At 48.3% G+C, this 24,905-nt stretch overlaps 2 protein-coding genes across 3 annotated transcripts in view; both read left to right on the top strand.

The window, feature by feature from the left end:
- Ifnar2 (interferon alpha and beta receptor subunit 2) overlaps positions 1 to 7,630 on the top strand; it is a 33,646-nt gene extending 26,016 nt beyond the window's left edge. The window contains exon 10 of the transcript XR_007210964.1: positions 7,616 to 7,630. The gene's annotated coding sequence lies outside the window, so the exon portion shown is untranslated. The remainder of the gene's footprint in view (positions 1 to 7,615) is intronic.
- Positions 103 to 22,951, top strand: Il10rb (interleukin 10 receptor subunit beta). 2 transcript variants are annotated; one of them, XM_048346301.1, is made up of 7 exons: positions 103 to 241; positions 1,860 to 1,983; positions 7,173 to 7,330; positions 9,799 to 9,965; positions 15,184 to 15,328; positions 17,924 to 18,078; positions 22,234 to 22,951. In XM_048346301.1, exons 1-7 carry the CDS (start codon positions 181 to 183, stop codon positions 22,498 to 22,500), a joined length of 1,077 nt encoding a protein of 358 aa, XP_048202258.1. In that variant the 5' UTR covers positions 103 to 180; the 3' UTR covers positions 22,501 to 22,951. The 2 variants fall into 2 exon arrangements, with proteins under 2 accessions (XP_048202258.1, XP_048202259.1); XM_048346302.1 differs by having other exon boundaries at positions 125 to 246.
- Positions 22,952 to 24,905: the final 1,954 nt, after the last annotated feature.

The following is a 24,905-nucleotide window of genomic DNA, read 5'->3' as shown; positions in this document are numbered from 1 at the left end:
AGCCTCGGATCCAGGCCACTGGGGGCCGGACGCGCCTGGGGGCGTGGCCTCGGCGGGGGCGGGGCCTCGTCGGGGCGGGGCCAGTGACCACGCCCCCGGAGCTCCCGGAAGCCGCGCGGCCGGGACTCCCGCCGCCCCTCGCGGCTCCCTCCCGAGCCCCTCGCGGGCCCCCGCGCGACCATGGCGCGGGGCCTGGCGGGGATCCTGGCGTGCTGGCTGGGCAGCGGCCTGCTGGTGTCAGGTGAGGTGTGCGGGGCGGGAGCTGGGCGGTGGCGTGGACTCGATCCCTCTTCCCCCCCCACCACCCCTCACCACCACCATCCCCGGCCGAGAGGGCGGTGACCCCCGAGGCTCGCGCCACCTGCGGGGTCGCCCCGAAAGGGAGCGTGTGGCTCTTCAGCCCGGCCGGGGTGGGTCGCCCTGCCGCCCTCCGATCCGCGGTGGGGCGGCACCCCAGCCCGCAGGCGGGAACCGCTGAAGTCCCCACCTGTCCGGGTTCCAGGTTCCAACTTCATTTTCCTCGAAGGCCCCGAAACATCCCACGGGGGCTGTGTCAGACCCTCCTGCAGCCCGCCCTCCGGATGTGGAGGAGATTTCCCCCCCCACACACACACACCCCACGTCCTCCCCCAGCCACCGCGCCCCGCCCTCCGCCCGCCCCACCCATCGCCCCTTCCCCACACCTGAACTCTCAATTCTGCCCCTCCTCTGCGCCCCAACTCGATAGCTTCTAATGGACCCAGGACCAGGGTAACCAACTCGGCCCTTGGAGGCCTGCCGGGGCCCAGATTCAGTCTGGGGGAGGGGGTGTGGCATCTTTACTGGGGTGATGCGCCCTGCACTTAACCCTTTCCTACCCCTCAGGCTGCTTGTACCTGCGATCCTTCTCTACCCCACCTCTTTCTCATCCCGCCAGCTTTCCTTCCCCACTGAGACTCTCAGCAGAAGCCTTCAGCATTCAGCAAAGGCCAGCTGGGTGGTTGACTGTGAGTTTCTCTTATGCTTTAGTGTTTATTGTTTAAAATCTTAGAGATAAGCCAGGGGCTCACACCTGTGATCCTAGCTGGGGGGAGGGGGCGGAGAGGGGGGCTGAGAACTGAGTGTTGCTGTTCAAAGCCAGTCCAGTCCCCAAAGTCTGTGAGACTCCTTAATAGAACACCAGCTTTGAGTGAAAAAGACTAAGGAATAGCTCCCCTCCCAGGCCCTGATTTCAAACTTCAATACCAGCACCAAAAAAAGGGAGGGAGGGAGGGAAGGAGGGAGGGAGGGAGGGAGGGAGGAAGGAAGGAAGGAAGGAAGGAAGGAAGGAAGGAAGGAAGGAAGGAAGGAAGGAAGGAAGGAAGGAAGGAAGGAAGATGGGAGGGAGGGGAGGAGAGAAAAGAGATGGAGACAGAAAGAACATCTGCCTTAGCTTAAGTCTTCCCTGTGTGACCTCCAGACTCATTTATTCAGTTGTTTTCCTCACTTCCTACTTGAGTATGCCTTCAGTGTAAGGCAGCTGAGACGCATGGATTCATTGCTCCAATCAGGGCATCAGGTGCTTGAGCCAAAAAGAATGTTAAACTTTGATCAGAAATCTAGAGCTGTATACCTCTGAAGTCCTCTTGCCCTGCCATAACCCATCCTTCCTTTCTAGGCTATCTCAAACCAGATCACCATGGTCTTCCCTCACCTCTCACCCAGAAGTTTCTTCTCCTGGTGCTTGAAATGAAATCCAGCCTTCCTGATACATTAATATCCCTCTCCCTTCCCCCGCAGACCACAGAGCTGTCATGGAATCCTAAGTGTGGGGGTGTGGGGATTTTCTTGGGCCACCTTTTTGAGGGAAAGAGTTGACATTTTTCCCTTCCTTTCTACAGCATTAGTGATGGTGCCCCCTCCTGAAAATGTCAGAATGAATTCTGTTAATTTCAAGAACATTCTACAGTGGGAGTCACCTGCCTTTGACAAAGGGAATCTGACTTTCACAGCTCAGCAGAAAAGGTAGGCTCAGGGGTTCTTAGCAGATGGGTGCTAAAATATGCCGACCCTAGGGTGGGTCACCTTAGTGACCATGGCAGTCTAGAAGGACCACCCTGCTGACCTTTTCTTTCTGTGCAGGAAATTCTTGAGATGGGCTTTTCCTTTGTATGGTTTCTTGTGTTGGTTTATGATTTTACCTCGGGTATATGTGTGTGTGTGTGTGTGTGTGTGTGTGTCTGTCTGTCTGTCTGTCTTAGGCTTGAATTCAGGGCTTCATACTTTTAGCATATTTACTCAAGGCCAGCTCTCTTCTACCTGAACCATGCTCAGTTCCAGCTTTGGGCTAGTTAATTAGAATTCAGAGTCTCAGTCACAGACTTTTCTGCCTGTACTGGCTTTAAACCAAGAACCTCCGATCGCAGACTCCTGAGTAGCTAAGATGAGAGGTGTGAGCCGCCAGCCTACCATTGATGTGTTCTAAGAGGAAAAATGCTCCTGCTGTCACCATGTTATTAGACTAGGTTTGCTAAAAGTCCACAGTGTACCAGTGGCAGCTGTTTAAGAAACCAAGAGATCAAGAAGACCCTTGCTGTACCGCTATCCTGCCACCATGGAGTCTGGCACCAACCACAAGGCCCAGGGACTCAGGTAATGCACAGAGCCATGCTAAGTCACCCTGCAGATGGAAGACATCTTCAGGAGGAAGACAGCTCCTGGCTGATCAAAGCTCTCTTGTTTCACAGTCCAGACTTGAAAGGGAGGGTGGCCATTTTTCATGCCAGATAATTACCTGGGCAGTGAGTGGTGTGGACACTGTCTCCTTGTCCTGCTTACCTGTGTGTGTTTGCCAGCATACCTTCACACATACCAGGTTGCCAATGTCAGCAGGAGGCCCAAGGGCAGTACTAAACAATCCTGCTTTCCCTGTGACTCAGGTTAGGAAGGCAGCCCAAACCCTGGGGGAAGGCTGGGAAGTTCCCTTTCTTACCCCACTAACCCCACCCTCATTCCCATCCAGCAGTCATTTGTACAAACATACTCGAGGACTGCCAAGTCCAGGGAAAAGGAGGGGAAAAAAAGAATAAGATAGTCAAACTAGATGTTGTTGAAGTATGTTGTTTTATTTGCCACATTTTCTTTTCTCCCTCCTCTTTTCTTCCATAAACATGCCCTTTACCTCTTAGAGGATCTTTAAGAACAAGGGTAATATTTCATCACACAACATAGTTAGCAAGCTCAGGAACTTCAACATTGATGTAACAAGTTCATCCAATCTTGAGAAGGGTTATTCTACAACTTATTTCCTGAGGTGCACTTCTAGTTCTGATTGGTCTTATCATTTTGGCCTATGCTCTCTCCACTCAATCTATAAAGCTAGCAATTCCACTGTGGGACATTAACTTCTCTTATATCAGTGTTTTGTTACTGGAAAGAAAATACTTGAGGCTAGGCACTTTGTAAAAGGAAGAGGTGTAATTTGGCTCACAGTTGTTGATCTCCTTAGCTGACAAGGCTATTTCTGTAGGTGGCTTTTGCTGGCAGCCTGGGTGACTGATGGGAAACACGGGTGTGTACATTAATTAGCCACCCTCCTTACCAAACCACTAGTTATTCAGTCCTGGGAACTTCATCCTATTCTAATCCTCAACACCACCTGGAAGGCCCTTCTCCAAATACCTCTACATTTCTACCTTTTTTTTCTTTTTTTGGCACCACTGGGGTTTGAACTGAGGATGGTGGGCTGTGTATTTGCTAGGAGGTGTTTGCTAGGAGGTGTTTTTACCACTGAGCCAGGGCTCCAGCCTCTAATTTCTATCCTTTGTTTTTCTTGATGAAAGAGAGAGAAAGGAGATGTATTCCATGGCAGTCAGGGGACGGCACTTGAGTACATCTTCAGTTGTTTCCAGGGGTGCAGACATTGGCTTAAACAGGGAGAACTGGGAGTAGGAAGTGAGAAAGGTATGCAGAGTTGAACCAGTACAAGGCTCAGGGATGGCCTGCTTGGCAGAACGATGCGGTCTGACTCCAGAGGCCTGACAGGTGGTCTGTAGCTTTAGGTCGTTTTCTTGTCTGAGGGGCAGTTTGCCTTACGTCACAGGATGCTTGTCTATGAATCCTCTCTTTCCTGGAGCCCAAGGTGATGTAATTATAGCAGAGAATGGGTTAGGTCAAACAGTACAGGTCCAAAGTAGAGGGGCTGAGTATCCCCGCTTTTAATTAATTCTAGGCCTAGAAAAATCAGTTTAAATTGCCTCTGATAGTCGGGTTCTGGTGGCTCATGACTTCAGTCCTAACTACTCAGGAAGCTAAGACCTGAGGATCATAGTTCAAAGCCAGCCCAGCCAGGAAAGTCCATAAGATTCTCATCCCTAGTCAGCAAAAAGCCAGAATTGGAAGTATAGCTCAAAGTGGCTCAAGTGTCAGCCTTAAGGCAAAAAAAAAAAAGGGGGGGAGGGGGACAGTGCCAAGGCCTTGAGTTCAAGCCCCAGTGGCAGCACTAAATAAATAAATAAACAAGTTGCCTCTTACAAAGACACACATGCTTTGAACTATCTAAAACATAATAAAAATTTTCACTAGGTGTTTAGTTTAAAAAATTTTATCATTCAGGGAAAAAAAAATCTCACTAGAATAAAGCCATATTCAAAGTGGGGAAAAAAACAGGAACACAAGGAATTATTAGAGAGCATTACTTTGAAAAAATTATTAATTTGAAATATCATGAAAATTGCCTTTTGGCTCATTTATTTTCTTTTATGTTAGTGGTTCATTAATTGTGTGTGTGTGTGTGTGTGTGTGTGTGTGTGTGTGTGTGTGTGTGTGCTAGCTTTGCACCTCAGTCCTCAGATTTCAGCCTCCTAAAAAGCTAGGATTGTTATAGAGGTGACACCCTCCGCCCCCCCAGTGCCCAGCTGATTATATCTATTTTTTATTGACTTGTATTAGGTTCAGGGGAGGGGAATTGATCACATCTTAATACACAAGACTACAAAACCCGTAACTACCAGGAATGTCATTCACCTCTACCCGCCTACCACCTCTCCGTGGGGATTAGATTTCAACCTGAGTTTTGGAGGGGCCCAGTGCCCCTCTCCCTTCTTCTAGACATGATCTTTTGCTCCATTCCTTGCTTGCTGCCAAGCCTTTGTAACAGCGGCGCGTGGTCGGAGGGCACATCCTCTAGCGGAGTGGTCTCAGTGTCTCCATGAAGGTAGGATAGGAAGTGATTAGCTGAGTCGGTGCTGGGATCTGGGTCTGGTCTGCATGGAAGAACAGACAGAACATGGAACACACGGAAGAAAACCAGCCCCCAGCTGGGCACTTCTTGAGGAAGAGAATGATCCTGAAAGGTCTGATGAACTCTTCCATGGTTCTCCATGAAAGGATTGCTTTGAATTCAGCCTCAGTGGATCATAGCATGAGTAATTTTGTGATTGTAATATGGAAATATCCAAAATTGGATATAATAGAGGAAATGGTCATAGTGCCTATTAAATGGGAAGAAAAAAACAAAACAGTAAATGAAAAAGAGAAGTCATTCATTGCAAAAGAACTTTGGTAATACCATGTTTCAGCCAGCTGATGCATTCCCTGAAATACAGGGAGTGACTAAATGTGATGCTGAAAAACAGGAAGTGATCACATTTGAGGAATGAGCCTTGGATCTTCCATGCAGTGGGGTGTAAGGCAGCCATGAAGAGTTGATGGGTACCAGAAGGCTCGTGGTATCCTAAGTAGAAAAGGCAGGCTATAAAATTCTTTGATCTCAATGATCCCTTAGCAATTTTTTGCAACACTGTGGACATGACTAAGAATGCAATGAGTTGTGATGTAGTCCTTAAGATTCTGAAGTCATAGAAACTGAGTGTAAGTGGGCAGATCCCTAGCTCTCCACGCCCGACCCTCTTGGCTCCATTAATGTTGCTTTTTTCCTTAATCACCACTGCCACCATCACTGCTTCTGAGGGCAGCCAAATTTGCCTTGGCATCTGGACAGATGCGTGGGAAACCAGTCAGACAGCCTTCTCACTTACAGGAAGGCAGCCTGCACCTTTCAGATTGTTGTGATTGTATTTCCCAGAATAATTTTAGTGCGAGTCATTTTTAGGGCACTATTTGCAGTCTTCTTCTAGTTCATCAGTGGATAGCACGCTCCCAGATCGTGCCATGTACTGCTCTGAGAGGGGGGTGACTTCGAGTCAAAGTAGTTTACACACACATATGGAAATATTCCCGTGAAACCCCTTTGTACTATTAACATAGGCTAATAAAGAAAAAGAAGTCAGGGGCTGAGACTTTGGCTTAGTGGTAGAGTTCTTGCCTTGCATGCATGAAACCCTGGGTTCGATTCCTCAGCACCACATAAACAGAAAAAGCCAGAAGTGGTGCTGTGGTTCAAGAGGTAGAGTGCTAGCCTTGAGCAAAAACAAGCCAGGGACAGTGCTCAGGCCCTGAGTTCAAGCCCCAGACTGGCAAAAAAAAAAAAAAATTAAATTTAAAAAGAAAAAGAAGTCAATGATGGAGGAAGCTTTCTTGGTCAGGTGTACGGAATACTTAGCCCATTTGGGGAGATATAGGTGCGTATTAGACTCTTGAACACTAAGAAGTTATATTGTGAAAACACCTATTTTTGTGATTAATTCCTTTTTCCCCTAAATTATTTAGCCATGGGATAGACTGGTTTTGAAATGCCTTATGGCATGCCCAGGATCGGTAAGACCTCAGAAAATCTGGAAGATGTTCATACAAATTGTGCATACTACTCATCAGTGTTTAATAATTTCTTTTAATTTTAAGAATTTGCCGGGCAGTGTAGCATATACCTAGAATCCCAGCAATAGCGAGGATGAGGAGGAAGATTACAAATTTGAGGCCAGCCTGGATTATAGGCTTTCTTTTTCTTTCATTATTAGTTTTTGGTAGCAGAGGGAATAAAGCTCAAAGACAGAAGTTAGAACCCATTTTGCATATGTGTGTGCCGGCCGGGACTGGGGCTTGAACTCAGGGCCTCTTTTGTTCAAGGTTAGCATTCTACCCTTTGGGCCATACCTCCACTTCCAGCTTTTTGGTAATTAATTAGAAATGAGAGCCTTATGGACCTTTTCTGCCTAAGATCTTCAGATCTCAGCCTCCTGAGCAGCTGGGATTAGGGGTGTGAGCTACCAGCACCCAGCTCGCACACTTACGGTTTTGTCTTTCTGATTGTGTAGTTACCAGGGATTCCAGAATGCATGCCAGAGTACTGTGTCAACACAATGTGATTTCCCCAGCCTTTCCAAGTATGGCAACTACACCTTGAGAGTCAGGGCCGAATTCGCAGATGAACATTCGCAGTGGGTGGACATCCCCTTCTCTCCTGTGGATGACAGTAAGCCATTTTGTTTTCCATTTTGTTGTATGTCGTCATCTTACCTTTCTTATTTTCACACTGGTTGATCCATCAACAAGAGTCTTTTGAGTACCCACAGTGGACGGCCTTGTTCAGGGAGCTAGGGAAGTATAGCAAAGAGTCTAGAGCTAGACAAATCCTCACCAACAAGGGTGGGAGACATGGCTCAGGTGTTAGAGTGCCTGCCTATAGCAATCGTAAGGCCCTGAGTTCAAATTCCCAGCACCACATTTAAAAGTGCTCATGCCTGGCTACTCAGCTGAGATCTAAGGATCATAGTTCAAAGCCAGCTTGGGCAGAAAAGTCCTACAGAATAAAAATGCTAACTGGAGGGGTTGGGAATATGGCCTAGTGGCAAGAGTGCTTGCCTCGTATACATGAAGCCCTAGGTTCGATTCCTCAGCACCACATATATAGAAAATGGCCAGAAGTGGCGCTGTGGCTCAAGTTGGCAGAGTGCTAGCCTTGAGCAAAAAGAAGCCAGGGACAGTGCTCAGGCCCTGAGTTCAAGCCCCAGGACTGGCAAAAAAAAAAATGTTAACTGGAGGCATGACTCAAGTGATAGAGTACCAGCTATGAGAAAAAATGCCACGCAAGAGTGCAGGGCCGGGGGCTGGGGATATGGCCTAGTGGCAAGAGTGCCTGCCTCATATACATGAGGCCCTGGGTTTGATTCCCCAGCACCACATATACAGAAAATGGCCAGAAGTGGCGCTGTGGCTCAAGTGGCAGAGTGCTAGCCTTGAGCAAAAAGAAGCCAGGGACAGTGCTCAGGCCCTGAGTCCAAGCCCCAGGACTGGCCAAAAAAAAAAAAAAAAAGAGTGCAGGGCCCAGGACTTAATCCTAATATTTATATTTACACACACACACACACACGAAATTCATTGGTGAGACAGAAAAGGATACATACATCATCAATAAAATAAGTCAATAAAAATTTGCTAATTTTGGATGTGCTGTGATCATGTGAATGAGTTGGGGTCAGGGCTGTTTCTGAGAAGAATGGGATAGCTTCAGGTGACAGTTTTCTGGAAGGAGGTCCATTTGGAAGTTCAGCAAACAAATGTGACCCCAAAAGATGAAAGAATAAGTGAAATTGTGAAGACACACGGAAGGCCAAACTGATGTAGGCAGGCAGTTAGCCCAGAGGAAAGACAGGGGGAAGATCAGCTCATGGCAGGTATGTAAAGTCAGGCTGGTTGGTTGATAAGCTGGAAGAAGGCTTCCAGGTCAGGTCTAATCTAACCTGATTGAACCTCCACCTAGTAACAGATGGGCAATTGGGGGTTATGAGGACCTAGGACCTCAGTAATAAAACTCATCTCTAGCCCTCCAAAGAGTATTCACGGAATAACCTACAAAAAAATGTCTTAAGCTGAGCTCCCGTGACTCATGCCTGTAAGCCTAGCTACTCAGGAGACAGAGACCTGAGGATCACGATTCGAAGACTGCTCAGGCAAGAAGGTCTGTGAGACTCTCATCTCCAATTAACCAGCAAAAAGCAGGAAGTGGAGGTGTGGCTCAAGTGGCAGGGTACCAGTGTTGAATAGAAAATCCAAGCAAAAGCTCAAGATCCTGAATTCAAGTTCCAATACTAGCACACACACAAAAAATCCTTCTAAGTTCCACCTAGCACAGTTCCCTTAGAAACAAATTAAGCAACCTATTAGAAAGTCAAACAATGGCTGAGCAAAGATTCAAACCCAGAAATCTGAGTCTGTATCCATGTTCTTAGTAACCTCTATCTTCCATTGGATACTGGCCTCATAATGTGTATTTATCTTAGTGAAAGGAAAGTGCTTTGTGATAGCATGAGGAATCTCTTTGTGCTTGCTTTGGGAAGCAAGTTTTCTTGGTCTGATTTCAGACAAACAGCTTAGAATGATAGAAGTGGATCCATTTGCAGACCGTCAAAAAGTAACCGTAGTCAGAGAAGAATACAAATAGACATTTATTGTTCCTTCTCATAACTGAGCACCTATGTCCTAGGCACATTCGTGGGTGTGTGTGTGTGTGTGTGTGTGTGTGTGTGTGTGTGTGTCAGTACTAGGGCTTGAACTCAGTGCCTCACGCTGTTCCTTAGCTCTACCACTTGAGCCACACCTCTTCTTCTGGCTCTTTGCTAATTAGAGAGAAGAGTCCTATAGCTGGATCTGCCTGGGCTACCTTTGAACTGTGCTCCTCAGTTCACAGCCTCCTGCGTATTTAGGATTTACAGGCATGAGCCACCAGCCACCTGGCTACTATACAAATAATGATCATCAGATTTTATGTTTTTTTTTTAAAGAATCAAACTCCGCCTTCTCCTTGGCCACATCAGTCAGTGTCATGGCCATGGGTGTCTAAGAGCAGTGCCGTTCAGAACACTTCTTGTCTGGTACAAATATGAAAAGTTCGGGTTCTGAAAATGTGACTTTTGATTCTCATTTTGCTCTCTTCTTATTTAGCCCTCCTTGGACCTCCTGGAATACATATAGAAGCCATTGCTGATTCTTTACACATGCATTTCTCAGCCCCGCAAGTGGATAATGAACCCGGACCATGGACCATGAAGGACTTTTATCCCTCATTGGCTTACAGGGTGCAGTACTGGAGAAATGGAAGCGAGGAGAAGGTGAGCTTGGGTGACCACAGGCATTTCAGATGTAGGCACCTCGTGCCTCACAAGCTTAGCTTCTCACTGGCTAAGTAGAGATGAAAGTCTCACTGATCTTTTCTGCCCAGGCTGACTTTGAGCCCTCATTCTTAGATCTCAGCCTCCTGAGTGAGCAGCTAGGATGACGGCGTGAACCACCTTGCTCTCTTTTGCTCAGTTCTTTTTTTTTTGTTTTACTTTGTTTTGTTTTGTTTTTGCCAGTCCTGGGCCTTGAACTCAGGGCCTGAGCACTGTCCCTGGCTTCTTTTTGCTCAAGGCTGGCACTCTACCGCTTGAGCCACAGCGCCACTTCCGGCTTTTTCTGTATATGTGGCGCTGAAGAATCGAACCCAGGGCTTCATGTATACAAGGCGAGCACTCTTGCCACTAGGCCATATTCCCAGCCCCTCTTTTGCTCAGTTCTGATAGCTAGGATGAGCGAGAAGTCGGGAGTCCATACAGGCAGAGGATTCGTCAGTGCCAGCCCCTGTGGTCCAGAGGGGCCGCGAACCTGGTGCTGTCAAAGCCAGAACCCTCCCAGAAGGCTGACTGGTATCTTGGGCCCAAGCTTTTCAGCCCCCCGTGGCAAATGCAGGGAGCAGACACGGAGGGTGAAGGGTGTGCCTTGAGAACTGCCCTTCCTCCCCGAAGAGAAGCTGCAGGCCAGCGGGGCTGAGTCAGCAGCGGGCCAGAGGAAGTCACAGTCAGCTGCATCAGGTGACCTGAACGACTTCTGTTTTGTGGCCTCAAACCCCATAAACCGGGCAGATGAGCCAAACCCATGGGGGCCCCTCCCCACCCCCCACCCGTCACAAATGTCGCCTGTCACCCCACTTCTCCCTGCTGCTCTCTTCTAAAGGGATCAATTCCTTTTTAAAAGATTGGCTTGGAACCTAAAGACCTAGTTGTAGCGTTGTTCCTGACACCGCCTGGCTCTTGTCACATTTTATTACTATTATGTAGTCACTGATGTATTCATTTGGGGAGTGGTCCCTTACTGGGGCTTGAGCTTGGCAAGACTGAGCCACACCTCCACTAATAGCTCTTGGCTGGTTATTTGGAGATAAGCGTCTCACAGACTTTCCTACCCAGGCTGGCTTTGAACTGCCATCCTTAGATCTCAGCCTCCTGAGTTAGCTGGGATTACAAGGGTGAGCCCCCAGCACCCAGCTTCTCTCTGCTTCTAACATGAGAGCATACTGCTGCATCCTTAGACTAAGATGGGGGGGCTCCCTCACACCTCCTCGTTTTTGTATTTTTTTTTAATATAATTGTACTGTTAGTAAGGTGTGTGACAGAGGGATTACCATTTCATAAGTCAGGTAATGAGTACATTTCTTTTTTGGACAATGTCACCCCATTCTTCGCTTTCCCCATTTCCGCATTTCCCCCTCCTGTCCCTGCCCACAAGTTGCGTACTTCTTTCTCTACACATAGTGTCTGCTGAATACCATGGCTGCAATTCTTCACCCTCCCTCCCTCCCTTCTGGCACCCTCTCTTGCCCCTTCTCCCCTCCCCACCCCACCCCCTGCAAGAAGACAAAAAAGTAAGGAAGCAGAACAAACAGCAACACCTCCCTCACACCTCTTACAGAAGGTTGCTAGTCTAGTTCTTCAGGGTTCTGGGTCATGGCCTCAATACTATTGCCTGGGTGGTACAATTTCAATGAAGGAATTTAGAAGACACACACCTTCAAACCGTAGCATACAGGAAATCTTCACACAAAAGACAATTTTGCTTGTAGCCAAGGCCCCAGGAAAGGTGTACCTGAAAAGCAATCCAGAATATCTAGTTTCATAACTACACACCAGGTATCCAGGTGTCTTGGCTAAGCCCCTGGACCTAGAGAGAAAACCCAGGTACCTCCTCCCAGAGAGGAACAGACAGCACCCTCTAATTAAAGACCCAGTGCCATAACCACCGAGGCTGAGTGCCTTCTGCACCGAGCATGAAAGGCAAGCCCTGTTTTATATTTAGCTTCTTATCGAGAACACGCCCACAGCACGGGCATGGTCGGGTGCCTTTGTTTCTCTCGCTTTGGGTGGAGGCCTCTGAGTTCCTGAAAAGACCACCTGCTCTCTGGCTCCTCCCTCATCTGTTCCAAAGTTTATATAGTCCCTGAACCAGAATGGAAATCTCTGTGCCTCTGCAAGACTAGGTCCTTAAACAATCACATGAAGAACCTTTAGGATTTCTTGCATTCCTTGTGTTTTGTTTCCCTTCCTTCCTTCCTTTTTGGGCCAATACTGGAACTTCAACTCAAGGCCTCTATGCTCTCTTTTGGTTTTTGGGCTCAAGGCTGAAGCTCTACCACTTGGGCCACACCTCCGCTTATAGCTTTTTACATCTTAACTGAAGATAAGTCTCACAAACATTTCTGACCAATCTGGTTTTAAACAACGGAGAGTCTCAGATTTCATCTTCCTGAGGTTGCAGGTCCCCAACACCTTGCTGAGATTAACTTCTCCTCATAGTGAAGAAACACTAGCAAGCCGTCCACATCCTCAACTTCAAAGATAAGCAACTAATTATGAAAGGGGTTTTTTGTTTTTTTAAAGCCTGCATGCACTTTGTAAGCTCTTTCACTTCCCTGTTTTACCAGGATCTGCTTCCGTTTCTCAAATTTAGAACTATACCACTAATTATATTATCTTCAGCTCAGATTCAACTGAGATGACTTGGCAACTCTAGCCATCAGATCAGAGGTGGATTGGGCTGGGAATGTGGCTTAGTGGTAGAGTGCTTGCCTTGCATGGATGAAGCCCTGGGTTCAATTCCTCAGCACCACATATATAGAAAAAGCCAGAAATGGCGCTGTGGCTCAAGTGGTAGAGTACTAGCCTTGAGCAAAAAGAAGCCAAGGACAGTGCTCAGGCCCTGAGTTCAAGCCTCAGGACTGGCAAAAAAAAAAAAATCAAACAGATCAGAGGTGGACCCCAAGAGCAGGACCCTAGAGGTTGGGGAACAACCTAATACACAAAAGAAGAACCCCAAACCACCAGGATCCTAAATATATGCTTCATAGAGAAAACAAAATCACAGTGTTTTATTGTGGTACAAGGCCACTGTTGGTTGGGTAAGACTGCTAGAACAAAGTCACAATTGGGCAAACAACAGAAATGTACTGTCTAACATTTCCTGGAGGCTGATAATCCAAGATGAAGATGTCAGGAGGGCTGTGCTCCATCAGTATTCCCTGCCTTTCCTCCGGGGCTGGCTGATTAAAACCTTGGCCTTTGGATTATAAAAGCATTGCCCAACTCTCTGCCTTTGTCTTGCCAAGGTATCCTCCCTGGTGCCTGAGTCAAAACTTCTCTGTAAGCACACCATCATGCTTGCTGGATTAGAGACTCTTCCTTACCTCTAAAGATCCTATCTCCAGGGCTAGGCGGGGGTTGCTCCTGCCTGTAATCCTACTCAGGAGGCTGAACCATGGTTGGAAGCCAGCCTAGGTAGCAAAGTCTGTGAGACTCTTATCTCCAACTAATCAGCCAAAACCAGAGTGGAGCTGTGGCTCAAGTGGCAGAGGTCCAGCCTTGAGTGGTAAGGGACAGCAAGTATCCAGGCCCTGAGTTCAAGCCCCAGGACCCACACCAAAATAAAAAATAAAAGACTAGGGGACCAGGAGTTTGGCCTAGTGGTAGTTTGCTTGCCTAGCATGCATGAAGCCTTAGAATCTATTCCTTGGTACCACATACACAGAAAAAGCCAAAAGTGGCACTGTGGCTCAAGTGGTAAAGTTCTAGCCTTGAACAAAAGAGCTTAGGGACAGTGCCCAAGCCCTGAGTTCAAGCCCCAGGCGTGGCAAAAAAAAAAAAAAAGACTACCTCCATACAAGGTCATGTTTTACAGGCACCTGGTGTTTGGACTTCAGTGTACAATTTTTGTATGTGTGTTTCATTTCTGGGACTTGAACTCAGGGTCTGAATGCTGTCCTTAAGCTTTTGTGTTCAAGGCTAGCACTCCATTACTTGAACCAGAGCTTTACTATGGCTTTTTAGTGATTAATTGGAGATCCCAGTTTTTTGGACTATCTTGCCTGGACTGGTTTCTAACTGTGATCCTCAGATCTCAGCTTCCTGAGTAGCTAGGATTATAGGCGTGAGGTAGCTCCGCATTTGAATTTTTATGAGACACAGTGCGGCATATTGAAACTGGCTTATCTTTTTATTGGTGGTATTACAAGTTGAACTCTGGGACTTGTACTTTCTAGGTATGCTTTCTACCTCTTGAACTATGCATGCCCTCAACCCTTTCTGCCTACTTTTTTATGTTTGTTCGTTTTAAATACAGTCTCACATATATGCCGGATCTGGCCTAGGTAGCAATCTGCCTATCTAAGCTTTCCGCATAACTAGCATGATAGATGCAAGGCACCACATCCTACAATTGGGGGGGAGGGCTGAGATGTCTCACGTTTATGCCCAGGCTAGCCTGGGACCTCAATCCTCCCTATCTCCACCTCCAAAGTAGCTTGGATTACAGTTGTGAAGCCACTGGTGCCTGGGTTAAAACTTGTCTTTTCTCTTTGTTTTAATGGCAAGTATGATGTATATGTCAGTAAAGCTTCAGAATTCAGGCACTGATTGTCAGTGTGGCCGTCAGTGTTTCTGTACCCCCGCAGTGCTGTCAGGATCTGAAATGAGCAGGGAGAGCAGCCGTTCTTTCCCATTCAGAGTCTGAAGCAGAAATGTTACCTGGAAATTATGAGAAAAAGTAAAAGAAAAGCCAGGAGCCAGTGATTCGTACCTGCAGCCAAGTCAGTTGGGAGTCTGGGAATGGGAAGATCTTGATTTGAGGCCAGCCTGGGCAGAAAAGTTCCCAAAACACTTTCTAAGCTGGTAGCAAGATACAGTGATGCACATTCGTCTACGCAAGCTGCATAGGGGGGCCAGCTCAAGCAAAATGAAAAATAAAATCTGCTAGGTTCCTCCTGCACAGAGGGACACGACGGCGTGGGGTGTACCTAGGATCCTAGCAAGCATGGGAAGCGTAAACTAAGTGTGTCATGCCTCCTATCCTATCCTATCCTATCCTATCCTAAAAAATAACCAGGAAAAACAGGGCTAAACCCACAGGGTAGGGCCAGCCTTGCCAGCACAAGGTCCTGAGTTCAAACCCCGAGTACCAAACATGGGGGGGGGGGCAGAATGAGAATTCTTAGCATGTTATTGTGTTCTCTCCACATTCAACCAGGTTCAAGTTACTCTTAACCATGACTTCAAGGTCATCACTAACCTAGAGCCCTGGACAACTTACTGCGTTCAAGTTCAAGGATTTGTTCCTGTTAGAAACAAAACTGGGCAGTGGAGTAAGCCTGTCTGTGAGCAAACACAAGACGGTAGGTGAAGATTCCAGCTTGCAATTCTGCCTGCTCTGAGCCCCGCAGATGGCTGTGTAGATCCCACTGATGAGGCCTAGACATGGCAGCCCCGCCCCCAAATGGTCTCCAGCCCTGATTGGTCAGCTTCGTGTGTGTGTGTGTGTGTGTGTGTGTGTGTGTGTGTGTGTGTGTGTGTGTGTGTGTGTCAATACTGGGGCTTGAACTCAGGGCCTGGGTGCTGTCCTTTGCCTTTTATACTTCTAGCTGAGCCACACCTCCCCTGGTTGGTGGTGGTGGTGGTGGTTGTTACTTGGAGAAAGGAGTCTCACAGACTTTCCTGCCCCTGCTGGCTTCAAACCAGTGTCCTCCAGATCTCAGCCTCCTGAGTAGCTAGGATTAAAGGTGTGAACCACGAGTGCCCAGAGTGCTCTCTTAAGAGTCCCTAGGGACTCTGACTCATTACACACCTACTAAGACATTAATAGAAGGATGGGTGAGTAAGAGTCTGGAACTTTCTCAACAGCTGGAATGTCAGCAGCCTAGGGGCTGCTCCGTCCGGCAAGCTTACAGCAGGATTCCGCATTCACCAACACACAAAATGTCCGAGTCCTGTGTGCAGGGTGCCCTGTAGAGGGGAGCAGCCCCAGCGTCTCCCACTGACGTGAGTTCCTGGGGAGCTGGGATAGATCCCTAACCTGGCAGGACCCAGGCTTGCACATCAGAAGAAACGACAGCATTAAATGCAACACGCAGCGGAAGGAGGGAGGGTGGGGGGCAGGCAGAGCGGGCGGCAGGTCCCTTCCACCTCCCCCATACTGACATGCCTGCCGGTCACCAGCCAGCCCCAGCCGGGCCTCTCTCTGGTGTCTCAGGAGGATCCTGGTGAGCCGCACACGGACAAAGTGGCTGCTCCGTGGGCTTCCAGGCGGGGCTCAGCACCCCGTTCCGGTGTTGCTTCTTCAGTCTGCTGCATCGAAGGGACAGTTGCCACCCGCCCCGCACATAGTCCCCTTCAGATGAGCTGCAGGCCTTGTGCTCTTGCCCCCCAGCTGGCACCACCTCCGTGGGCTTCGCTCCTGAGGGTGCTGGGCATTGGCCTCAGGGAGGACAAGTGGCCGGGACTGCTGGAGGAGGAGCCTGGTGCTGAGAAAGGAGCTGAGACCACGCGTGGCCGCAGTCAGCTCTGTGGTGGGGTTAGTTAAAGCAAGGAAAATGACTTCACTCAAGCCAGTCCCCCGTGGCAGAGTGCCAGCGCTGGGTGGAGTAAGGGAAGGGAGAGTGCCTGGCGCTGTGTTCAGGTCCCAGTACCGGCACACACTCTCTCACACGCACACACGCACACACACACACACACATGTCAGGAATAACTGCATTAGAAGCCGCTGTGTTCCATTTATGTGCAGGAAGAGACCAATCTTTTTTTTTTTTTCTTTTTGGACAGTGCTGGAGTTTTGAACTCAGGGCCTCGCATTTGCTGGGCAGATACTCTCCCACTTGATCCACGTGCCTCCCCCTCCCCCCCTTATTTTCTTGCTCTTTTGAATAAGGTCTTGCATCGATGCCCAGGTCGTCCTGCACTGTGATCCTCCCATTTATACCTCCCATTGAAGCCGGGATGAGGAGACTCCCTACTGTGTCCCACTTTCTATTGGTTACGATGGGCTTCTTAAGAACATCTTGCCCGGGCTAGCCTCTCACCTCAGCCCTTCTGATCCCTGCCTCCACCAGCACGTGACTGGGTATCTTAAAGAAGACTGCGAGGAAGTCAGGATGGGGAGCGAGCTGAGTCAGGGATTCCAGGCGTGATTCACTGGCACCCAGCTTCGCTGTACTTCTTGGCCTTTTCAAGTCCTGAGGAAGACACCCCTGGCTTGCAGGAGACATGGCAGGCATCAGAGACAGGGAGGACCCACCCTAGCTCTTGGAAGGAGAACTTGCGGCACTTGGCACTGAGATTTGTTTGGGATCATTAGTCATGGGTTCTGTGTGACTTCTTTCACTTCTTATTACTGAACTCTAATGTCTACAGTTCCCTTGGGCTGTTTACCACATCAGTGCAAAAGTTCACTCAGAGCAGGCTGGCACCGTGTTACGCTGAAAGTGGGCGACATGCACCAGGATTGTGTGGGTGTGTAAGAGAGAGCATGTAGGGTTTGAACAGAGGGCCTAGGTGCTGTCTCTTAGCTTTTTTACTCAAGGCTAGCACTCTACCACTTGAGCCACAGCTTCACTTCTAGCTTCTTGGTGGTTCGTGGTTAATGTGTCACAGAGGAAAGAAAGGCCATGCTCCTCAGATCTCAGCCTCCTGAGCAGCTAGAATTACAGGCATGAAGCACGGGTGGCCAGCTCAGAATTCTCATTCTCCGTTAATTCATCGTGCAACAGCCGTGGTGTCAGAGGACAGACCCTGAGGAAGATAAGAAAGGAATGAACCTCACAGAGAAGCCCCGTGTCCTCCAGGCAGCCCCTGTATTCATGGAGCACTGTTTAGGATGAGCTGTTTAGGGGGGTCTGGTTTCCAGAGATTGCCACCGGATTGTGATGTTTACAACGGCCGTGAGACCTCTGTGACCCAAGCTGTAGAGAATCTCACCCAGTCCAATCTCTCCACAGAAACTTCGCCCTGGGTAGTGGCCGTCGTTCTCATGGTGTCTGTCTTCGCGGGCTTCCTGGTGCTTGTCGGCTGCTTTGCCTTGATCTGGTGCATTTACAAGAAGACCAAGTACACCTTCTCCCCCGGAAATGCTCTCCCCCAGCACCTGAAAGAGGTAGGGGGGATGGGATCAGATGTGGATTCCAAAACTACTGCAGTTCTCTTGTAAACTCAAGACTGCCCAGTGGTAGACAGTAGGTTTTCCAGGAAAATGACTCACATCTCACATTCTGGTCCATTCCCAGGTGTGTATTTTATTAGAGGCTGGAGTCAGCCCTAAAGAAAGGAGGCAGAGGTTTGCTCCCAAAGCCTTTCCTCAGGGCTGGGAATATGGCCTAGTGGCAAGAGTGCTTGCCTCGTATACCTGAGGCCCTGGGTTCGATTCCTCAGCACCACATATACGGAAAATGGCCAGAAGTGGCGCTGTGGCTCAAGTGGCAGAGTGCTAGCCTTGAGCAAAAAAAAGAAGGCAGGGACAGTGCTCAGGCCCTGAGTTCACGGCCTAGGACTGGCCAAAAAAAAAAAAAGAAAATACAAGTCCAAAGCCTTTCCTCAGCCTGCACAGCCCAGAAGGCGTCTCTGGCCTTCTCTGCCCAAAGCCTTAGAGGGACCGAAATTATCTTAGTTTAAGGGAGGCTGTTTCCCAAGATTTAGAAAGAACTGCCAGGCACTGGTGGCTCACACCTGTATTCCTAGCTACTCAGGAGGCTGACATCTGAGGACAGAGATTTTCATCTCCAGTTAACCACCAGAAAACTGGAAGTAGCACTGTGGCTCACAATGGTAGAGCAATAGACTTGAGTGAAAGAGCTTAGGGACAACACCTAGGACCCAGGCCCTGAGTTCAAGTCCCACAACCAACAACAACAAAAAAGGAAGAAAGAACAAAGAATACAGCTAGTGAAAGATCAGGACTGAAGAGGCCCTATGAAATTCTAGATATAAAGTGGTCCCCAGTATCTGTGGGTTCTGCTCCTGTACATTCAAATTAATGCAGGTGCAATATATTTAAATTTTTTTCATCTGTGTTAAACTCGGAAACTTTTTTCACTATTCCCTACTCAATATAGTCTAAGAACTATTTATATAGAATTGATACTGGATTGAATGCTGTAGGTCATCTAGATGATTTTAAATACGCAGCTGGAGGCACATTGGTTGTATGCAGTTTTTTCTTTGGCAGTATTAGGGATTGAACTCAGGGCCTCAGGCTTGCAAGGCAGTTATTCTATCACTTGAGCCACAACCTAGCTCTTTTTCTTTTTTTGGGGGGGGTGGGATGGGGTGAGGTGGGGAGTGCTGTACTGAGGTTTACACTCAGGGCCTGCCCGCTACCCCTTAGCTTTTTCTGCTCAAGGGTAACACTCTGCAACTTGAGCCACAGCTCCACTTCCAGCTTTCTAGTACTTAATTGGAGATGAGAGTCTCAGGGACCTTCCTGACTAGGCTGGCTTTGAACCACAGTACTTAGCTCTCAGCCTCCTGAATAGCTGGCATATAGTCCTGAGCCACTGGCACCCAGCTGGCATCTTACTTTCTGAGGAGCTGGGGGTTAGAAATAAACAGGTGAATCGTGTCGCCGCCCCATCCAAGCTACAGTTGTTGCCAGCGGAGTCTCTCTAAGGCCTCAGCATGCTGGCTGAAGCCCTGCTGAACTCCAGTAACAAGTGATTCCTGAAGTCAGTGTCCAGAGTGCAAGGGTTCCATGTCATCATGTCCCAGGTGGCCATTTGGTCTCCCCTAGAATTGCCATCGTATGGGGGTGGGTAGAAAGAGGCTCAGCAGTGATCTGTGTCACAGGCAGCCTGGACAGTGAGCAGGGGCTAGAGTGTATCTATCTGCCTAAGGGAATGGAAGCTCCTACCTACTCTTAGGCCAAAGCAGAGCCCGTTCCTGATCCTACTGGCTACTTATAGAAGCTAGTGGCTGTCCATTGCTGTGGCCTCCCATCTGCTTGGTTCTGTCCTTCCTGTGCCGCACATTGTTAGTTGGATGTAATATGCATTCCGGAAATCTACATACTTCAGGCGGGCACCCTCCCCTCTACATGCCATCCATGGGCCTCTTTTTTTTTTTTTTTTTTTTTTTGGCCAGTCCTGGGCCTTGGACTCAGGGCCTGAGCACTGTCCCTGGCTTCTTCCCGCTCAAGGCTAGCACTCTGCCACTTGAGCCACAGCGCCGCTTCTGGCCGTTTTCTGTATATGTGGTGCTGGGGAATCGAACCTAGGGCCTCGTGTATCCGAGGCAGGCACTCTTGCCACTAGGCCATATCCCCAGCCCATCCATGGGCCTCTTGTTCCTCACCTTCCAAGGCTCTCCTTCTACTACACCCCAGCCACCTGCTCGGCCGTTGAGCTCTGCCTGTGTTTGCAGAGCTGTGAATGCACGTGACGGATGTGAGCTGCCCTGGAAAGAGCACAAGGTCTTATCCTGCTATGTGAGGCATTTCCTGGAAAAGAGTCCCAGCTGTGAGCTATAACATCTGTTGTTCTAGAAGGCATCTGGGTAGCCCAGGACAGCACCAACTACAGAAAAAAAGCAATATTTGGGACCCTAGGCAAGTATTTTAGGGCAGCTGGAAATTGCTAAGAGCCCCAGGGAGCCCTGAAGCCTCAGAGTTGCGCATCCGCTAGAGATGTACTTGTGCATCTGCAAAGCCACGGCCGGAGGAGGAACAAAGGGAGGCCCTTGGCTATGGGTGGTGTTCTGTTAACTGAGAACCTAGAGGAAACTAAGTTATTCACCTGCTATTTTTGGCTGCTTGGCTTCACCATCAAAGAAACTAGCAGACAGGAAAGAATACATGGCAAGTCAAAGCCAGAACAAGTTTAGTGAAGGGGCCAGTTGGACTGAGTTCTTTCCTTCAACACTAGCAGGCTTTCTCTCTCTCTCTCTCTCTATATATATACACTTTTTTAATTTTTTTAGTGTGGGGAGGCAGTACTGGGATTGAATTGAGAGTTCTGCATGTGGTAGGACAATGTTCTGCCACTTGAGCCACACACTTATTTATTTATTCATATTTTTTAGGAAAACAGCAAAAAATGCTTTATTAGCACAGCGTAGTTACACTGCAAAGTGTGAGGTGGGCCATTCAGTGAAAGACCAATTGCATCAAGCTGTCCGAGTTTGGGGCTTTATTATCCAAATGGGTGAAGTTACTAGGGAGTACAAAATTGAGGCCCTCCCTTTGTGGTTCTCCCAAAAATGGTCCAGTGACCTTGGAATGGCTGCCCAAGTAAGGGAAGCCAGACACCTGCTCTTTTTGAGAGGATGAAGGTAGGTGCCTGTGCTTTTGATCCTCTACCACACCCAGTGGAAGTTCCAGGGCATCATTGTGCTCCCTGAGGGGTACCCAGTGTTGACATAGGGAGCGGACTCCACCAGGATGGAGGGAGACCATTATCATTTGTGTGTGTGTGTACGCGCGCACACACGTGTACATACATGCACACCATTAGTTACTGTGCTATATTAAAAGGATGGTCAATCTGTCTAACTCATATTATGGGTCTGTCAATTTTGATGTACTCTGAAGCTTTGTTGCTAAGCATATTTATTTGTTTGTGTGCTGGCACTGGGCTTGAACTCAGAGCCTCATGTTTTTGCTTGCCTTTCTGTTCAGGGCTGATGTTCTACCACTTGAGCCACAGCCCTACTCCAATGTTTATTTCTTTGTTCCAGTCCTTGGGCTTGAACGCAGGACCTGGGCACTGTCCCAGAACTTTTTGCTGAAGACTAACACTCTACCACTTGAGCTACAGCTTCACTTCTAGCTTTCCTGCCTGACCTGGTTTCAAACCCAGATTCTCAGATCTCAGCCTCCTGAGTGGCTAAGATTATAGGCATGAGCCACTAGCGCCCAGCTTATTTACAAGAATTTCATACAGAACCTCAAAAGAATTTAAATTCCTGAACTTGTGAGAGGGAAATGTTAATGTAGGCGGGTAGGGTAGACACGAGCAGAGTTGGAAGAAATGCTCTGGCTACAAGATTCTAGTCTAAAATCCCTGATTACCCAAATGGCGGACCAATGATTAAGATCATGGCCCTAGCTGGGTGTTGGTGGCTCATACCTATAACGCTAGCTACTAAGGAGGTAGAATTCTAGCTACTCACTGTGATAGAGCGCTAACCTCAGAGACAGTGCTCAAGCCCTGAGTTCAAGCCCTACTACTGACAAAAATAAATAAAAATAAAATAATACTTGTAAGACCCAGAAAAAGAAATGGAACCATTGGATAATTAACTGTCCTTTTTCCTGCCGTAGTTTTTGGGCCACCCTCATCACAGCACGCGCCTGTTTTTCTCCTTTCCATTCTCTGATGAGGATGAAGTTCTTGACAAACTGAGTATCATTACAGAAGACTCCGAAAGCAGCAAGCAGAATCCCAGCCATGGTGACAACCTGGGAACCCCATCTGGGCCGGGACCTCCAGAGACAGTTTCCAAGGAAGAAACACTCTCAGCTGGACTGGAGGACCCCACGAACCTCATATCAGTCCCAGAGCTGCCATCAGAGCAAGCCACTCCCTGAGAGACCTCCCTACCCACACATCTCCGACTCCGGATTTGTTCACACAACCCAACAGCTAATTTTAAAGGCTCAGACGGCAGAAACACTCCATTTTGAAGACTCATTGCTTTATATAAAGACTTTGATTTTTTTTTAAGCCACTGAACATCGGTCTCATACTCATTAAAGTACGAATTATAGCTTAACTGTGAGGAATATTTTAAATGAGAACTAAGTGGGGCGCTAATTGACAGACCTGAAAAACAACCTCACCTTAAAAGTGGCCATCACCACACTGGACGGACACAGCCGTGTGGGATTCCCAGGGAGGCTTGGGAAGGACTTCTTTTTCTACCTGTGTGTATTTTATGTAGTGCCGGTGCTGTCTGAAATCTTTCATCTCTATCTAATGTGTTTGTGTTTGTCAGCTTTCTGTGGTTACAAGATACCTGATATAAACAACTTCACAGGAGGAAAGCTTTGTTTGGGCTCATGATTTCAGAGGTTTCAATCCGTGGTCCCTTGGATTTGAGCCTATGGCAGCACACTATATCATGGCGGGAGTGAGTGCTAGACACTGCTCTCTTCCTGGTGTCCAGAAGAAAGGGGCAGGAGGTGGGTGCTTGAAACCCAATCTCCACTTCAATGTCATCCCCAACCATCTGACTTCCTCCAAGGAAGCTCCACTTCTTAATGGTTCTACCACCTCCCCATAGCACCATGCGCTGCCCACAAAGTCCTTGAGCATGTGGGCATTTGGAAGACATTCAAGATCCACGCTGTGTCTATTAATGGCAGGACAGTTGTGTAGCTATTGGACAGTGAAGGAGGCTTCAGTGTGAGTTTTTTATTTTTCTTAGAATTCTGGGGTTTTAAAACAGGGCCTTGAGTTTGCTACGTTGGCATTGTACCACTGAAGCCACCCCTCACCCCATTTTTTAATTATTTTTCAAGTAGGGGCTCAAATTTCTGCCTAGTTCAACCTCAGACTATGCCCTTTCAACCCACTCTATTGCTACACCATGCCTCCAGCCCTTTTTCATGGCGGTCATTTCTGAGATAAGGTCTTACTTTCTGTCCAGGTCAGTGCTTAGACTGAGATCTGCTTCCCATCACCGCTAGGATGACAGACATGGGCCCCCATGCTGCTTCTCCCATTGAGATGGAGTCTCATTAACTTTTCTGCCCAGGCTGGCCTTGTTCTGTGATCCTCCCAATCTGAGCCTCCTACACAGGATGATAGGCATGTGCCACCGTGCCAGCTATGGGTTGAAAAGGACTGGTGTAAGTTTTTTGCCCATACTGGCCTCAAACTGTGATCCTCCCATTTTCAGCCTCCCAAGTTTCTAGGATTATAGGTGTAAGCCACCAACAGCTGGCTGGAACTACCCCATTCTTAACCACATTTCTGCAGGGGGGCACTCGTATCCCTTCACCCGAATCCTTTCTTTACAAGCGTGAGCTCTTGAGTGGCTCACTATGCCACCTGCTCATGCTGCCAGTCCTGCTTGCTATCAGGCTTTAGGCACAAGTCCTAGACCCTGTCCTGGCTTTGAAAAAGAAGAGGCAGAGGGGCTGAGAGAAGTGTCCAGTGGCTGGGACTAAGCAGCTCAACTGTAGTAAGGATCTCCCTACTAGACTGGGTCTGATTTGGGGTCCCCCAAGGCTGCTTCTCCAAAGCTTCCAGAAGTTCCAGGCTTGAACTCTGGGCCTCATGCTCTCATTCAGCTATGTTGCTCACAGCTGTTGCCATACCACTTGAGCCGCACTCCCCTTCCTGTCTTTTGCTGGTTAATTGTAGATAAGTCTCAGGTGTGTTTTGCTTGGGCTGACTTTGAACCATGAACCTCACCTCTTAGCCTCCTGAGTCGCTAGGTTTACAGGTACAAGCCACAGGGCCCAGCTTTGAACCCCATCTGAAACATTTCCCCCACTGCAAGGTCACCCTACCGGAGACCAAGCTTCTGTCATACAAACCTCGGAGGGACAAACTACATCCACACTGGAGCCCATCCTCCAAGACCCTGTGATGATGACTCAAATGTTGGGTGGGATGTTTTAAAAGCAACTTTTCCGCCGGGCTCCGGTGGCTCATACTCCGGCAGTTGAGATCTGAGAGGGCAGGAAAGTCCATGAGACTGGTCTCCAATGAACTACCTGAACACCGGAAGTGGCACTGTGGCTCAAAGTGCTAGAGCACTAGCTTTGAGCAAAAAAAGCTCAGGGACAGCGCCCAGGCCCCAAGTTCAAGCTCCATGGCGGACCAAAACATCAACAACAACAAAAATGTAACTCTTCCAATGTCTCCTCCCATGAAGGAAAGAGCATTCAGAAGCCCAACGAGAAAAGAAAAAGAAAATAAAACCTAGAGAAATTGTTGAAAGCCATCTTTTACCTCAAAGATATTCAACGAACCCTGTGAGATA

The sequence above is a fragment of the Perognathus longimembris genome, chromosome 5 (assembly GCF_023159225.1).
Source record: "Perognathus longimembris pacificus isolate PPM17 chromosome 5, ASM2315922v1, whole genome shotgun sequence".
Lineage (NCBI taxonomy): Eukaryota > Metazoa > Chordata > Mammalia > Rodentia > Heteromyidae > Perognathus > Perognathus longimembris.
Note: the sequence above shows the minus strand (reverse complement) of the source record. Positions and strands in the feature narration are given on the sequence as shown.

Bases quoted from the DNA above. Each gene is read 5' to 3' on its own strand.
- Il10rb (XM_048346301.1), top strand. From the start codon at position 181: ATGGCGCGGGGCCTGGCGGGGATCCTGGCGTGCTGGCTGGGCAGCGGC. The intron at 242-1,859 runs GTGAGGTGTGCG...TCCTTTCTACAG, and splicing joins CAGCGGCCTGCTGGTGTCAG to CATTAGTGATGGTGCCCCCT. The intron at 18,079-22,233 runs GTAGGGGGGATG...TTCCTGCCGTAG, and splicing joins TCCCCCAGCACCTGAAAGAG to TTTTTGGGCCACCCTCATCA.